The 12,885-nt window shown below is 58.6% G+C and overlaps 1 protein-coding gene across 1 annotated transcript; it reads right to left on the bottom strand.

Annotated features, from left to right (window-relative positions):
- On the bottom strand, positions 1 to 11,860 carry TMEM132A (transmembrane protein 132A). Its single transcript, XM_032489518.1, is given in 12 exon segments — positions 1 to 1,279; positions 1,698 to 1,889; positions 2,298 to 2,574; positions 3,278 to 3,480; positions 4,544 to 4,687; positions 4,772 to 4,970; positions 5,985 to 6,134; positions 7,439 to 7,479; positions 7,481 to 7,771; positions 8,504 to 8,722; positions 8,936 to 9,150; positions 11,601 to 11,860. Coding segments are annotated over 12 exon segments (3,072 nt in total). The 5' UTR covers positions 11,701 to 11,860; the 3' UTR covers positions 1 to 238.
- Between the last annotated feature and the right edge of the window lie 1,025 nt (positions 11,861 to 12,885).

The raw sequence follows: 12,885 nt of genomic DNA, 5'->3' as shown, positions 1-12,885 counted from the left end.
TAGGGTTTCCTTTTCAGTTTATTCCGTACCCAACATCAGGATGAAATGGGTCTCATAAGTAAGGGCCATGAGCCCTTCCTCACAACTGCGGTCCATGACAAAGGGCTGGGCGGAGGGGGCCTGGGGGGACTCCCTGCGAGGAGCCAGGCAAAGGACTCAGATTAACAAGCACTGGAGGAGGAGCAGGAGGCTACCGGGCTGGAAGCTGACAGCGCAGGGCCAGGCGAGGCCGGGAGGGTCAGGAGCTGCCCCGGATCCTCTCCATGTAGCTGCGCAGCTCCTCAGGGTCTTTCAGCCCCATGTCCTCACACACCCAGCGGATGTCCTCCTCGCCCGCCACCAGGATGGACTGCACAGCAGGGGCCCCCACGGGCTCCTCAGGCAGCTGGACTGGGGGTGCTGGTGCGAACGTCACAAACTCTACGCGCTTCCGCCGCCCCCCAGCTTCCTTCCTGGCCAAGGTGCTCAAAGAGCTGGTGGTGCCCCCAGCAGGTGCCTGGGCTGGGGTGGGGGCCTCCCCTCCTCCCCCACTCTCGCAGGGGCAGCTTCCCTCCCCTTTGGGCAGGCCAGGGGACTGCCGGTCCAGCTGGCGGCTCAGTTCCTCCTGGTCAGTGCCCAGCCAGACCCAGTTGTGGGGCTGGGGGGAGGCAGGGTCAGTGGCACTGTCAGGAGGCTCTTTGCGCTGGTAGCGCAGCACGAAGACCACACCATTGACCAGGAAGATGAGGATGGCCAGACAGAAGATGCCCAGCAGGGCGTACATGCCCAGCTCTAGGTCGGTGACCCGCTGTGGGGCAGGAACCATCTCCTCCTGTTCCTCCTCCTCCTCCCTAGCGTCTGCCTCCTCCTTTCTGGCCTCCTCCTCTGCCTGCTCAAACTTGCCCCTCACATCTCTGCTGCCCCCCAAGCTGCCTGCTGCCCGCCGTTCTCCACCCACACTGGCCTCCGGGGCTGGTGAGCTCCGAGCAGGCCTGGATGGGAGGGCAGGGGCAGGGGTGGGAGCAGGGGGCAGCCCTAGCCACGCGGTGCCAGAGGCCAGGGGCACACGGTGGCGGCCCCGGCGGCAGGGCTCAGGCGGGTGCAGAGCCACATGCAGGGGCAGCCCCTCAGCACCTGCCCCACTCACCACCACCCCGAGTTGGGCACCCCGCTCCTCGGCTGGCAGGACAGCACCGGGTTCCTCGGCCGAGACGGACAGTCCCAGGTCATGGTGGTCGTAGAGCTCAGCAGGGGCCAGGGTATGGTCAGAGAAGGACAGCCACAGGGAAAGGGCCACCTCCTGTGGGGCACACGGACACAGGCAGAGACACGCGAGGGCACGCACGCATGCACACAGAGACCACTCCCACAGAGACAGGCCACACGGAGGAGAGACCAGAGAGAAAACAGACACAGGCAGAGGGACAAAACACAGGGAGAGAGGGGACGTGTGTCAATCACCTGTCTGCCACTCAGCCCTGGGGTCTGAGTCATCGGGAGGGGCCTCAGTTAGAGCCATCTAATCAACCTCCCACTGCCACATTTCAGCCAGCCACTGCTTGATCCCCTCCAGCTGCAGAGAGCTCACTACCTTACTTACAGGGAGTCCGTCCTCATTCTGAAAACCCTAAGGTGAAGGGTGGAGGTACCTCCCATCCCTCTGTTATCAGTCCCCAGCTGGAGATGTTGACCTCCTCCCCCTAACCCACAGCTGTCACCTGCTTTGGGGCGGGAAGGGCTGACTGTGCCCAGCACGTGGCTGTGACCTCCCCGGGGTGGGCAGTGCCCCGGCTCAGGGCCAGTGAGATGCCCATCACCGGCTGCACCCGCAGCTCCAGCACTGAGACCTTGTCGTCCGTCACGGCCAGCGCCTGCTCCCCCAGGATGGAGTCAGACAGCGGGGAACGCACCTGAGGGTGAGAGGGAGCTGGAAGTTGAGGGGGGCCTCATACACAGACAGCTTCTCTGCTCTGAGAGCCCAGCACCCCCACAAAGGGATCTGGTTTGTACTCCCAGCATCCAAACAGGCTGCCTTCCCACCCACTGCACCCCAACCACACACCTTATACACACCTGGACCTCCATGCCACACCGAGGGGACAGTTCCTTCCTCTCTCAAGAGTCTCTCACATACCCAACCTCAGTCCTTCTTACTTTGAGGACTTCGCCCATTACACGAGCCACCAAAGTCTCACCCAATCCCTAATCCCACTGAGCTCATACCACCCCAGGTACAGCCCGGGCCCCTCCGACATTCTTCGCACCTGCCCACGAGCATGCTGGGAGGCACCCACACTCTTCTCAGGGCATCTGCTCACCTCAATGGAGGTAACACCGGGCTCCCGGCCCACCAGGACGCGGCCTCCCTCCAGCGAGGCCACGCGCGGGTCCTGCACGCGGGCGTGGGGCGCTACGAGGTGGGACACGTCCAGCAGCCAGTCAGGGCCGAGCAGGTGGGTGAGGTGGCGGCCGCTGTCCAGCGGGTGGGCGGCGAAGGGGACGAGGAAGCGCACGCCGGCGCGCTGGTACTGCAGGCGGCAGCCGCGGGCGCGCCGCTCGGCCTCCTCCGCGCCCGTAGCCTCGGGCTCCGGCGCCCTGCGGTGAGGGGCGGCCCGGGGGCGGGGCGTCAGTGCGGGCTCCGCCCCCAGCCCGCCGGGGCCCCACCCACACTCCTAATGGGAGCACGTTCTTCACGCTCCGCCCACAGCCGCACCTCTGTGGCCAGGCCCTTCCACCTGCAGACGCCACGCCCCAGTTCGGTTCCTGCTTGGTGCCTGTGCCTATCCATCAAGCCACTCTTGCCCTCCTCTTGCTCCTTATTGGAACTCTGGCCAAGGGGGAGGTGAGGAGACCCTCTTACGGGGGAGATAGATCTACGAGTGCTCACTCTTTGGAGGGTCAGATTACAGAGGCCTGAGGCCACCTCACCCTGGGGCTCTGGTAGGATCCCCTCAATGTTTACTGAGCTAGCTAGCATCTTAGGCTCAGAGGACACAGCAGTGAACAGAACAGACAAAACCCCTGCCTTCGAGGGCTTACATCCTAGGGGAGGAGTGCGGACAGGGTAGGTGGACCGCAAACAAGATTAATCCGATCAGGTGGTATATTAGAAAGTGATACGTACTATAGAGAAATGAGGCAGGGCAGGAGGTGGGGGAAGGGAGCTCGGCAGTCACAAATAGCGGTCAGAGGCTCGGTGAAGACCCCAGCTCGGGCTTCTGGCTGTGTCCCCTGCACCCTCCCTCAATCCCAGAGCGACTTCGCCAAGGCCTGCCAGTTTCCTCAGGCCTCTACTCACCCTTCCGCTGGGCCAGGTACCCTCCAGCCTCGGACCTGCTCGAGGGTGGTGTCGGTCAGCTCAATGCGCAGGGGCAGCAGCGGGGCCCACACGGTCAGCCGCAGTGAGGCCCGCAGCCGGCGCCACCAGAAGTCCACCCGCAACCCTCGAGCGCCCCGGCTCTCCTTGCCAGCCACAAACACAGCATCACAGGCCTCTGACACCTGTGGGAGGCAGAGGGTAGGGGATGGGCTAAGCCAGGGCAGACAGGTGTGGACCAGAGGGGTACAGCTGAAATTCACTCTATATTTTACTATAATGCATGTCCTTGGATTAAGATTTCACCAGGCAGCCAATATCCGCTCCCTGAGGAGGAACCAGGACTTCCCTGAGTTCACCTGGGGCTCATCTGGGGAAACGCTATTTGCAGATAACAGAATCCACCCCCCCCCCCAAACACACACACACCCTCTGCAGAAGAGGGTTTGAATCTACAACTTTGGCTCCTCATTCATGCTGGCCTCTGGCTTTGATGCTAGAGCCACCAGCTACAAGTGAGTAGGCAGAGGCTGAGGGCAAGGCAGCCTCATCCACCAGAGAACCATGTACCCAGAAGCAAAATGCTGGTCCAGGTAGCAAAAGACACTTCCATTTGGGCAGCCAGGATTTAGGAAACTCAAGCTCTGGGCTTCCCTTCTAAATAGGGAAAGTTGCCCTGCCCTTTTTTTTTTTTTTTTTTTTTTTTTTTTTTTTACCTCATGGGTCATTACAGGGCTTCAATAATAGTTCACTCTTTTTTAGCATTCTATAATGATTTTATTGCCCGATTATGATAACGGCAGTAGCTGCTGCTGTTTCAGCTCCTGCTGTCTGCTGGATACTGACTTAGAGTGCTTTTCATTCTGACAACATCCCTAAAATATATTCCCATTTTGAAGCGTAGGAGACTGAGGCACAGAGAGGTTAAGATACTTGTTCGCAATCACATGCTAGCTGATAACAAAGACTGGTTTCAGACGAAGACTTTCCCATCCCAAAGTACATGCTCTTAACTCTTCCACATCAGTTCATCTGCCAGTGCAGATTGAATTGGGGGCTGCTGGGGTCACACAGCTCCCACTTGACTCTGGAGAGAGGTGGTGGGGATAAAAGCTGTGGTTCCCCTTGTGAGGTTACTGGCCTCAAGAGGCAGCTGTTCTCTTGGGGACCTGAATGGGGAAGGAAAGCTGTGTGTGCATCACACATGCACAAATGCATAGTCACACACGGATGGCACATGCCACTCACCTGCAGCACCTGTGTGTTGGCCGACTCGCAGCCGATGTGCTCTGTCACCTCCACCAAATCTCCCCCACTGTCCACGGTGACAAGGCGCACGGGGACCCGCCGTGGCACTCCAGTCAATGGTGCCGTGTTCACCAGCTCCTCGGCCTGGGGGTGCAATAGGCACTCAGCCCCAAGCTCCTCACCCTACTTGGCCCCCAGCCAGGCCAGGTAGAGGTGGGGACCCCTTACCTTGGCCAGTGGGATGAGGGCTCTTATGTCCCGCTCCGACACCAGGATCTCCCACACCATTTTGTCCTTTTCTGCTTCAGGGGCCTGGCCTGGGTACTCCAGCTGCCATGTGACAGGGCGAGTGACTGACACGCCCCCACTAGTGCCATTCTCCACCAAAAAGTCCACCCACAGGAACTCGGACAGTTCAAGGGGGCTGCTGGCCAGAAGAGAGAAAATCTGAGCGCGGGCTAGGCGGCCAGCCACTGTTGTGAGCGCGTCCTGAATTCATGTGGTATGTCCTATGATTATCCCCATTTTACAGATGAGGAAACTGAGGCACAGAGGTTATATAACTTGCCCAAGGTCACACCGTGAAAGGTGGCAGGACTGGGATCAAACCGAAGCATCCTGGCTCCAGAGCCAAAGTTCTTATTGGCTCTTGGCCTATTACCACATCTTGGATGCCTGCTGGCTTTCGTGCCTTCCTAGACCCTGCTCCATTCAGACCTCTCTGCCTTCCACATAAAGCACCTGATGTCAATTTTTACCAAGGAGGAAGATTCGCTTCCAAGCCCCAGGACTGGCACTTGACCCTGAATAATAACCTTGCAGTTTCTTTAGATCAAGCACCTACTATGTGCCAGAAGCTGGCCTGGATGCTTGCTATGCAGTATCTTATTTCACAAACCTTAAGGGGTGCATTATTATCCCCATTGACAAGTAAGGAAACAGAGGCTCTGGTGGTAGGGAGGCAGGGGGTGGGGTGGTTAAGTGGCTTGCCTAAGTTATTTATCCAAAAAGTATCAGAACCAGGATTCAAACAGGGGCTACAAAACCCATGGCCTTGCCAAGACCCAGGGCATGAATAAGAAGCGTTCATAAGTGCTGAGAACTGCAACTAGGCTTTTGGGGGAATATTAGTTACCCAGAAAGAAGGACCTGTTTGGTGGTGGGAGGCAGGGTAGTGGCAGTGAGGGCTGTGACTGGATGGCCAGGACAGGTCACTATCACCTGGAATGGGACTCACACTCACCATACCTGGCATGTGGCTGATAACTGATAAACAAGAGCTGAGTGAATGAACGAAAGATGTGTCTGCTTTGTGCTGCTCCCTCTTGGGTCAGCCTACATGGGCATGGCAGCCCCCTCCCCTTGGGCACCAGAAATCTGCCCACTAGACCTCTGGGACCAACCCTCTCCACTCTGCCCCTTGGAGGAGGGAAGTACCTACCTGGAGTCTGGCCCCGAGGGCCCAGCACGGTGACAGGTGATGAGGGTGGTGTGATGCTTGGAGCCCTTGAAGCGGTCCAGCTTGGCAGCCCAAAGTGTGGGTTGGGCAGGGCGGGCAGCCGTCACATGCAGCCCCTTCTTTACCTTGATTCTAGGGGAGAGGACACAGGTCCAGTTTGTTGAGGGGGTGCTGAAGTGCGGACTGGATCGGTGGGAGCAGGTGGGGGAAGACAAGGGGCTCTGGTCTGAATGACCTACTTGCCATCCTCCAACCCAGAAGGACCCCATCTCAACACAGGTCATGCCAAACAGCTCTACCTGACTCCCCACTGCCCACAAGGTCAAGTCTCAGCCTGGCATTAGAGGCCCTCTAGGGTCTGGTCTAGTTTCTTCTTCAGCTGTGACATCTCTCCATGCAGTCGTAGCTTCAGTGGTACCCAGAGTACACATACATGATGCCACTTGTGCCTCTAAGCCTTTGCTCAGGCTGTGCTTTCAGCCTGGTCTGCCCTGCCTTTCTTCACCCGCTCATTCGTCAAGTCTCCAGTGACACAAACACCATCTCCCTTAGAAAGCTTTCCCTGCAGCAGAATGAATTTCCCCTTCCTCCACCCCTCAACCCAAGCCCCTGCAGCACTTCATAGTTTCATTAGAGCATATAATCCAGTCCCTGCCCATCCAGCCCTGCTCTATACCACTGGAGGGGACTGGGCCTTGCTCCTCTCTGAAGCTCCAGAGTGGAGACACAGGGCTTGGGGTATTTTAAATGTCTAGGAAAGATCTAACAATAGTACAAGAGAGCATAGGAGGGCATGAGAGACAGAGAGAAGGGACGGACACCTGCGAGAGAGAGGGATGGGACATACACAAACCTGATTATGGGATAGACAAGTCATACTTTGCAAATCTTTGTCAGTGAGATTGAGGAGGGAGACTGCTTTAGGGGGACTCCCTGCAGAATGGGCAGGAAAAGGAGGGCCTTCCTATGGGGAGGAGCCAGCTCTGTCCAAAGACTAAGGACCCATGGTCCATCGGGAGAAGATGCAGATGAATGGGACTGGGGCAATTACCTCTCCTGGGGCATCAGAGCATTAACCATACCCAGGCACTGCACTTTACAGTCTCTAAGCCCTCTCCTGTTTCCCCTCCCTGGAGCTGTGCCTCCCTGTGAGGCAGGCAACATCAGCCCCACTGAACAAAGGAGTCTTAGGGTAGTGCCAGAGGGAGGGGAGCTTCCTACTTCTGAGTGCAAGTTAAGGGCTGTGCCCAATGGCTGGGTCCTGCCAGCTGCCAGGGCAATCACAGCACATGGGCTGGAGGGGAGTTTGCGGACCCATGATTTGCAGCCGTCAAGGATTCTAGTAAGGAGTCCAAGAGGAGGAGGCACCTGCCAGGTCTTCCTGCAGAGGTTCCTGTCTCTGACCCCCGCCTCCCGACCCCGGGCCCATTGCTCACCGCAGGGTCAGGACACTGGCTGTGAAGTTGTGCCGAAGCAGGAAGGGTGGCACTGAAGAGCTGGCCAGGCCGCACGGGCATGTCAGGCACCCGCAGGGTCACTGCCTCATCCAGGGGCACCTCTTGGTACTGTGGGGGGTCTGCTGGGTGCAGCTCCACGCTGCCCACTGGGAGGGCCTGCTCCCTGGGGTCCTCCTCCCTGCCAGGGCCACAGTCCCCAGGGCCCTCGGATGCAGGCTCCAGGGTGTAGGCCAGCTCGGCCCGCGTGGCTGAGCCCTGGGAGAACCAGTGTGAGGGGAACTCCAGCTCCACCACACAGGCGCCCAGGGTTGGCTGCAAACACAGAAGGGCCATGGTCAGTGTGTTGGGGGAGGGGAGTCCTAGGCCCCAGAGCTGGAGGGGTCCATGAAAGCAAGGCCAGCATGGGCCAGAGATGCATCCCAGGTGACACAGCCAACCAGTGACATGACGGGCTGGGTCTCAGAATGCATCCGCTGGCCTCTCTTCTCTTTAGGAATAATCTCATTCCAAAGTGAGCCAATCCCAACGCCTCCCCCTAAACATGCTCCAGGACCGCCCTGACTACAACGCAGGCTTCTCAGAATCCCAGAGCCCACAGAACACCTCTCTCCGGTGGACTCCTGGGCAAGACTCCAAAATAGCGGAAACTACAATAATAAAAGTAATGCTAACAATATTATACACCCTCACTGAGGGCCTGCCCTGGTGCCTGGCCTTGTGCTAAAAGCCATTCTTGCATCCATTTCAATTATTCTTTATTCCAACTCCATAGAAGGGAAGAATTATTACCCCATTTTACTGATGAGGAAACTGAGTTTCAGAGAGATTAAGTTACTTGCCCAAAGTCACAATGGACTGAACCCCTTATGGGGCCCTAAATAACCCTTTCACAGGACCCCGTGAAAGCTCGCAGAGCAGGAGTGGAGTCAAGTGGTCCGTGACCTCCAAACTTCCCAGGAGTGGTGAGCCCTCTCTTCCCTATGCCGGGACCACCCTGTGGCTGGCATGGTGACAGGGCCAGCCCAGGTGGGCCCTCCCGCTCACCTGGAAGCGGCAGGCTCGGTGAGCCGTGCCTGCCGGGTGTGTGGCGTGGAGCCAGGCACAGGGCAGGCTGCCGTGTCCTGGTGGCCAATCTTGCCCTTTGAGGTGGAAGAGGACGCGGGCGTGGGGCTCCGCTGGGGTCACGGCCGCTTCCACTGACACGGCTCGCACGTCCCATGGGACTGGCCGTTGGTGTGGTTCAGTGACCCGAGGAGGGACCACCTGGAGGGAGAAGAGGGTGCTCAACAAAGCAGTAGGTTGGGGAAGACAGGACTCCAGGCTTCATATCCCAGGCTGGCAGGAGAGACTTTATGGGCCTCCTTTTCCCCTCTGGAAAAGGGGGAGCACAGCCAGGGCTGGGAAGGGCCCTGAGACCCCAGCAGACTGCATTTCTGAGTCCTGAGAGCCCAGGAGACTCTGGGGACCCCTCCTTACCTGCTGGGTGGCAAAAGGTGGGTAGGAGGCCCGGAGAAGTGGCTGGGCCCTGGGCCAGGGCTGGAGGAGCAGAAAGGTCTCAGATCTGGAGCCCAGAGAGGAGTTGGCAGGTGGGTAGTGGCCCACCTGCTGCACGCGGAAGTGCTCTGGGGCATCCAGGAGCTCCAGGGCTGCTGGCAGGTAGACTGGGTCCAAGGGGTCCTGGTCACAGGCCACTGCAGAGGGAGAAGGGGTAGAGATGGTGACAGATTCAGAACAGGCAGGGACTGAACTGAGCTTTGTCCCAGGGCTGGTAGTCGTGGGCAGTGGAGGAAGAAAGGGGTTAAAAATGTCCCATCCTCCCAGGATGTGGTGGGGGAGGGGAATCTCCCCATTGCACAGATGAGGTAACTGGGGCCAGGATTTGAATCTACATCCAGGACTGACTGCCAGCTTTGGAGTTGTTCTTTCTTCTGCCTTCCACAGACCCAAACCTTCCTCCCTCCAGCAGAACTGCACAACCCTCTTAAAGTCTCCTTCTCCCCCATTCCTGCCCCCTACCTACCTGCCTCGACACCGAGGCATTTGTGGGGTTCAGCACTCCCCAGGCAGAGTCTGTGTGATAAAAGATGGTGACGAGGTGAGCTTTGTAGAAGTAGAGACCCTTTCTCTGCCCCTAGGTCCTTGGCCAGACTTGGCTGGGCAGCCATCCTCCCTCCACGTCATCACCATGGCAACTTGCACTGGTTTCCCAGACTTACTCGCTTCATCCCAACAGCATATTGGAGTGCAAGACTGGGATGAGGGAGGGGCATGGGAACATGAGCCTGGGGAGTATTCAACAATCAGAAGGGCAAAGGACCCCTAAGACCATATTTGGTTTGTACCAACAGACTATTAGTCTAATAACAATAATTAACATTTTTTGAAAGCTAACTGTATGCAAGCTACTATTTTAAACACTTTACCTGTATGAACTCTTCCAGGTTTTGTAACAGCTCTGAAAACTAGCTTCTATTACTATTAATCCCATTTTATGGTTGTAGGAAATGAAGCTAAGAGGTTCAAGGACTTGCCTGGGGTCTCACAGCAGGAGCGTGGTGGAGCTGGGAGTCAGAGCCCAGGCAGCAAGCACTAGGCTACCATGCCCCTCCACCCTCCACCCCTCTCTCCACCCTTCTTGCTTTCCAACTGCTTGCTTTGGGCCTTGCTCCCTAGACTGGGTCTCCCCTCCTCTGCTAGGTGGCGCCTCCCTCCACCTTTAAGGCCATGAGTGAATGTCACCTCCTTCCTAAGGAAACCCTCCTTGATTGCTTGCCCTCCCACCAGTCCCCTGCCTTTTGCATCCCTGTTTGCCTCCTCTGAATGAGTTATCTTGCTGTCTATCAGCCAGGAGCCTTGTCTTACTCATAACAGAATCCCTCACCCTTGGAGAGGATGTTCTGGGAGGCTGGAGACCTGTGTTTACTTCCTAACTCTCCCTCGATGAAGCTTGGGTCAGTCATTTAACATCCTGGAGCCTCCGCTTCCTCACCTGTAGGATGAGCATTTAGTGACACAGTGGATGGGGGAGGGAGGGCTTTGTAAACGGTGGCACGCTGTCTGGAGGAGGGGTTATTGCTGCTGCATAATGGATGTGACAAGGCTTTCCTCATCGCCCTGTGTAAGGGGTTATTAGGGCTCCTGCTGGGTCCCCTGGGGAGGGGAGCAGGTGGCTGAAAGCAGCCCTAGAACCAGTTCGATCTCTCTCCACTGCTGGGCAGGGGAACTTGATGGTTTCAACCTCCTTCAAGACCCTCCCCACCCAGGAGCATGTGGCTGAGAAGCTCCACCCCCCCCTCCCCAAATGTAACAGGTGAGTGACTATGGCTCCCTGGGGGCAGACCCTGGCTTCTGGTCCTCTTCCTACCCCATTGCCTGGATAATTACAGGATGCTCTGTGGCCTGACTCCCACGGACTCCCATCTGCCAGATCTCGGCTCTCCTGTCCAGAGGGGAGGGGCAGAGAATGCTTCACTATCCCCCACTCTCTGTGGAATCATCCACCTAGCAGCCTCAGCTCATGCCAAGGGCAGTCTGACTCCCATGGGGAGGGGGATGGCACAGGGGAGGCGCTGCCCCTTCTTCCAGTGATCCCCATAAGGACTCAGGAGGGTACGGATGGGGAATTCCCTGGAGACTCCAAGGTCAGAGAGCTCCGTGGGGCAGGGGGAAAGCAGCTGTGGATGTCGCAGGTCCTAGGCAAAGAGGCTGCTTCCCGTTCCGTGGGAGCTGGGTTGATGGTGGCAGGAGCAGGCTAGGAGCCACGGGGCTGCAGCTCTCTGGACGGCAGATTAGGGAGTTGGTGTTTGCGGGTCAGCGGGCAGCCAGGTTAAGCGTCCCAGTTGGAGGGGAAGCTCGCGGCGAGATTGGCGGGACGGCGGTGAGAGCCGGGGGACCCGGCTAGTTCTGGGTCGGGAATGAGTTGCCTGGTTATGCAAGTGAGGGAGGCAACAGAGGCGCGTGGCTGGAGGCACGATCCCGTGGGGGTGAGACCTCTCCAACCCTCAGGGCATGCTGCGGGGCGACCCCGCTCAGGGTTTAATCCGAGAACTCGCAGGTTCCCGGCTCCCGGGCATCCCTCGCGCCCGGCCTCGGCCCGGGCCCAGCTGCCCCTCGCCCCGCCCCGCCCTCCCCTCCCGCTGACCTCTCACGACGTCCAGGGCGAGGGCCACCAGGAGGCAGAGCCAGGGGCCGCAGGGCCCCCGGGGAGCCGCTGCCGCGCGCCCCGCCATCCGGGCGCACATCCTTCCCACGGAAGGAGGGGACTAGGCGGGCGGCTCAGGTGGCCGCAGTCAGCCGGGCATCTCCTGCGCCAGCTCCGCGCCGGCCCGACCCAGGCGACTGGGTCCCCGATGGTCCGCCCGCCCCGCGGCCGCAGTTCCCAGACAATGGAGCGGGAGCTGGAGCAGGAGGGTGGGAGGGAGCGAACGCGGCACACGGGCTGCCCTCCGCCCCACCGGGTCCTAGTGCCCTACGGATCCGGAGCCCCCGAGCGCCCCCGTGCTAGAGGTCAGGAAGAATGCCGCTTCCCTGGGGACTGAACAGCAGGGGACTGAACGCCTCTGCCAAGAGGGATGGCGACGTGTTCTATTCACTGCCTCTCGGAAGCTCCCGACCAAGGAGAAAAAAGCCTCTTCCTCTGCCTCACCCCCACCCTACAAGCGGCTCACCTATAAAGGGATCTGACACTTGAATCAGAACCAGAATTCAGCGACGGAAGGCACCGAGCTGAGAGGTGGAAAGGGGATGAAAGGGGGCCAGTAGAGCCAGGTGACAACTGTCTAGGCCTGCCCTGAAAGAGGAAGGACTCCAGGTGCAGCAGCGGGAGTTTCGTGTCCAGCCCCCTTCCTGGGAGAAGCATGTGGGTCTAGAAAGGGTGAGGGCTGGTTTCTGCTCCTGACCAAAGGCCTGCCTCCTAGGTCCCAGCCTTGCCCGCCAGGCAGTGTTGGGAGAGGCGCTGAGTGGGGCATCTGGCTGCACATTAGCCTCTCCTGGTGCTGCTTAACAAGGAAAACCACGCTTGGGCCACTCCACAAAAAGACTGCTCCTATCTGTAGGCTGGCTTGAGAACCATGGTGTAGAAACTCCTGTCTGATGGGGAAGCAGGGAGGGCAGGCAGGCCTCTCTCTGGCTGGGGGCCAGCCTTCATGGCTCCTGCACACAGGGGTGGAAGGGGTACTTCCCTCCACCTCCCCCCACAGGCACACGATTCCAACAGAGCTGGTCAGTTCCTGGAAGTTTGGTAACGGGGGCATGCCCTCCTCATTCCTCACACTCTTGGAGGGAAGGGTACCTGGTACCAGCCTTCTTCTGTGCTCCCTCCCTTTCCACAAGCTTCCCACTGCTCCTGCAGGGAGCAGAATGGAGCAGCTCCACGGAAACAGGTTTAGCTGGAGAGGGAACAATCAAAGCCAGCCAGACTGAGTAAA

This window comes from Camelus ferus, chromosome 10 (genome assembly GCF_009834535.1).
Source record: "Camelus ferus isolate YT-003-E chromosome 10, BCGSAC_Cfer_1.0, whole genome shotgun sequence".
NCBI lineage: Eukaryota > Metazoa > Chordata > Mammalia > Artiodactyla > Camelidae > Camelus > Camelus ferus.
The sequence above is the reverse complement of the archived record's forward strand: the minus strand, read 5'-3'. Positions and strand labels throughout refer to the sequence as shown.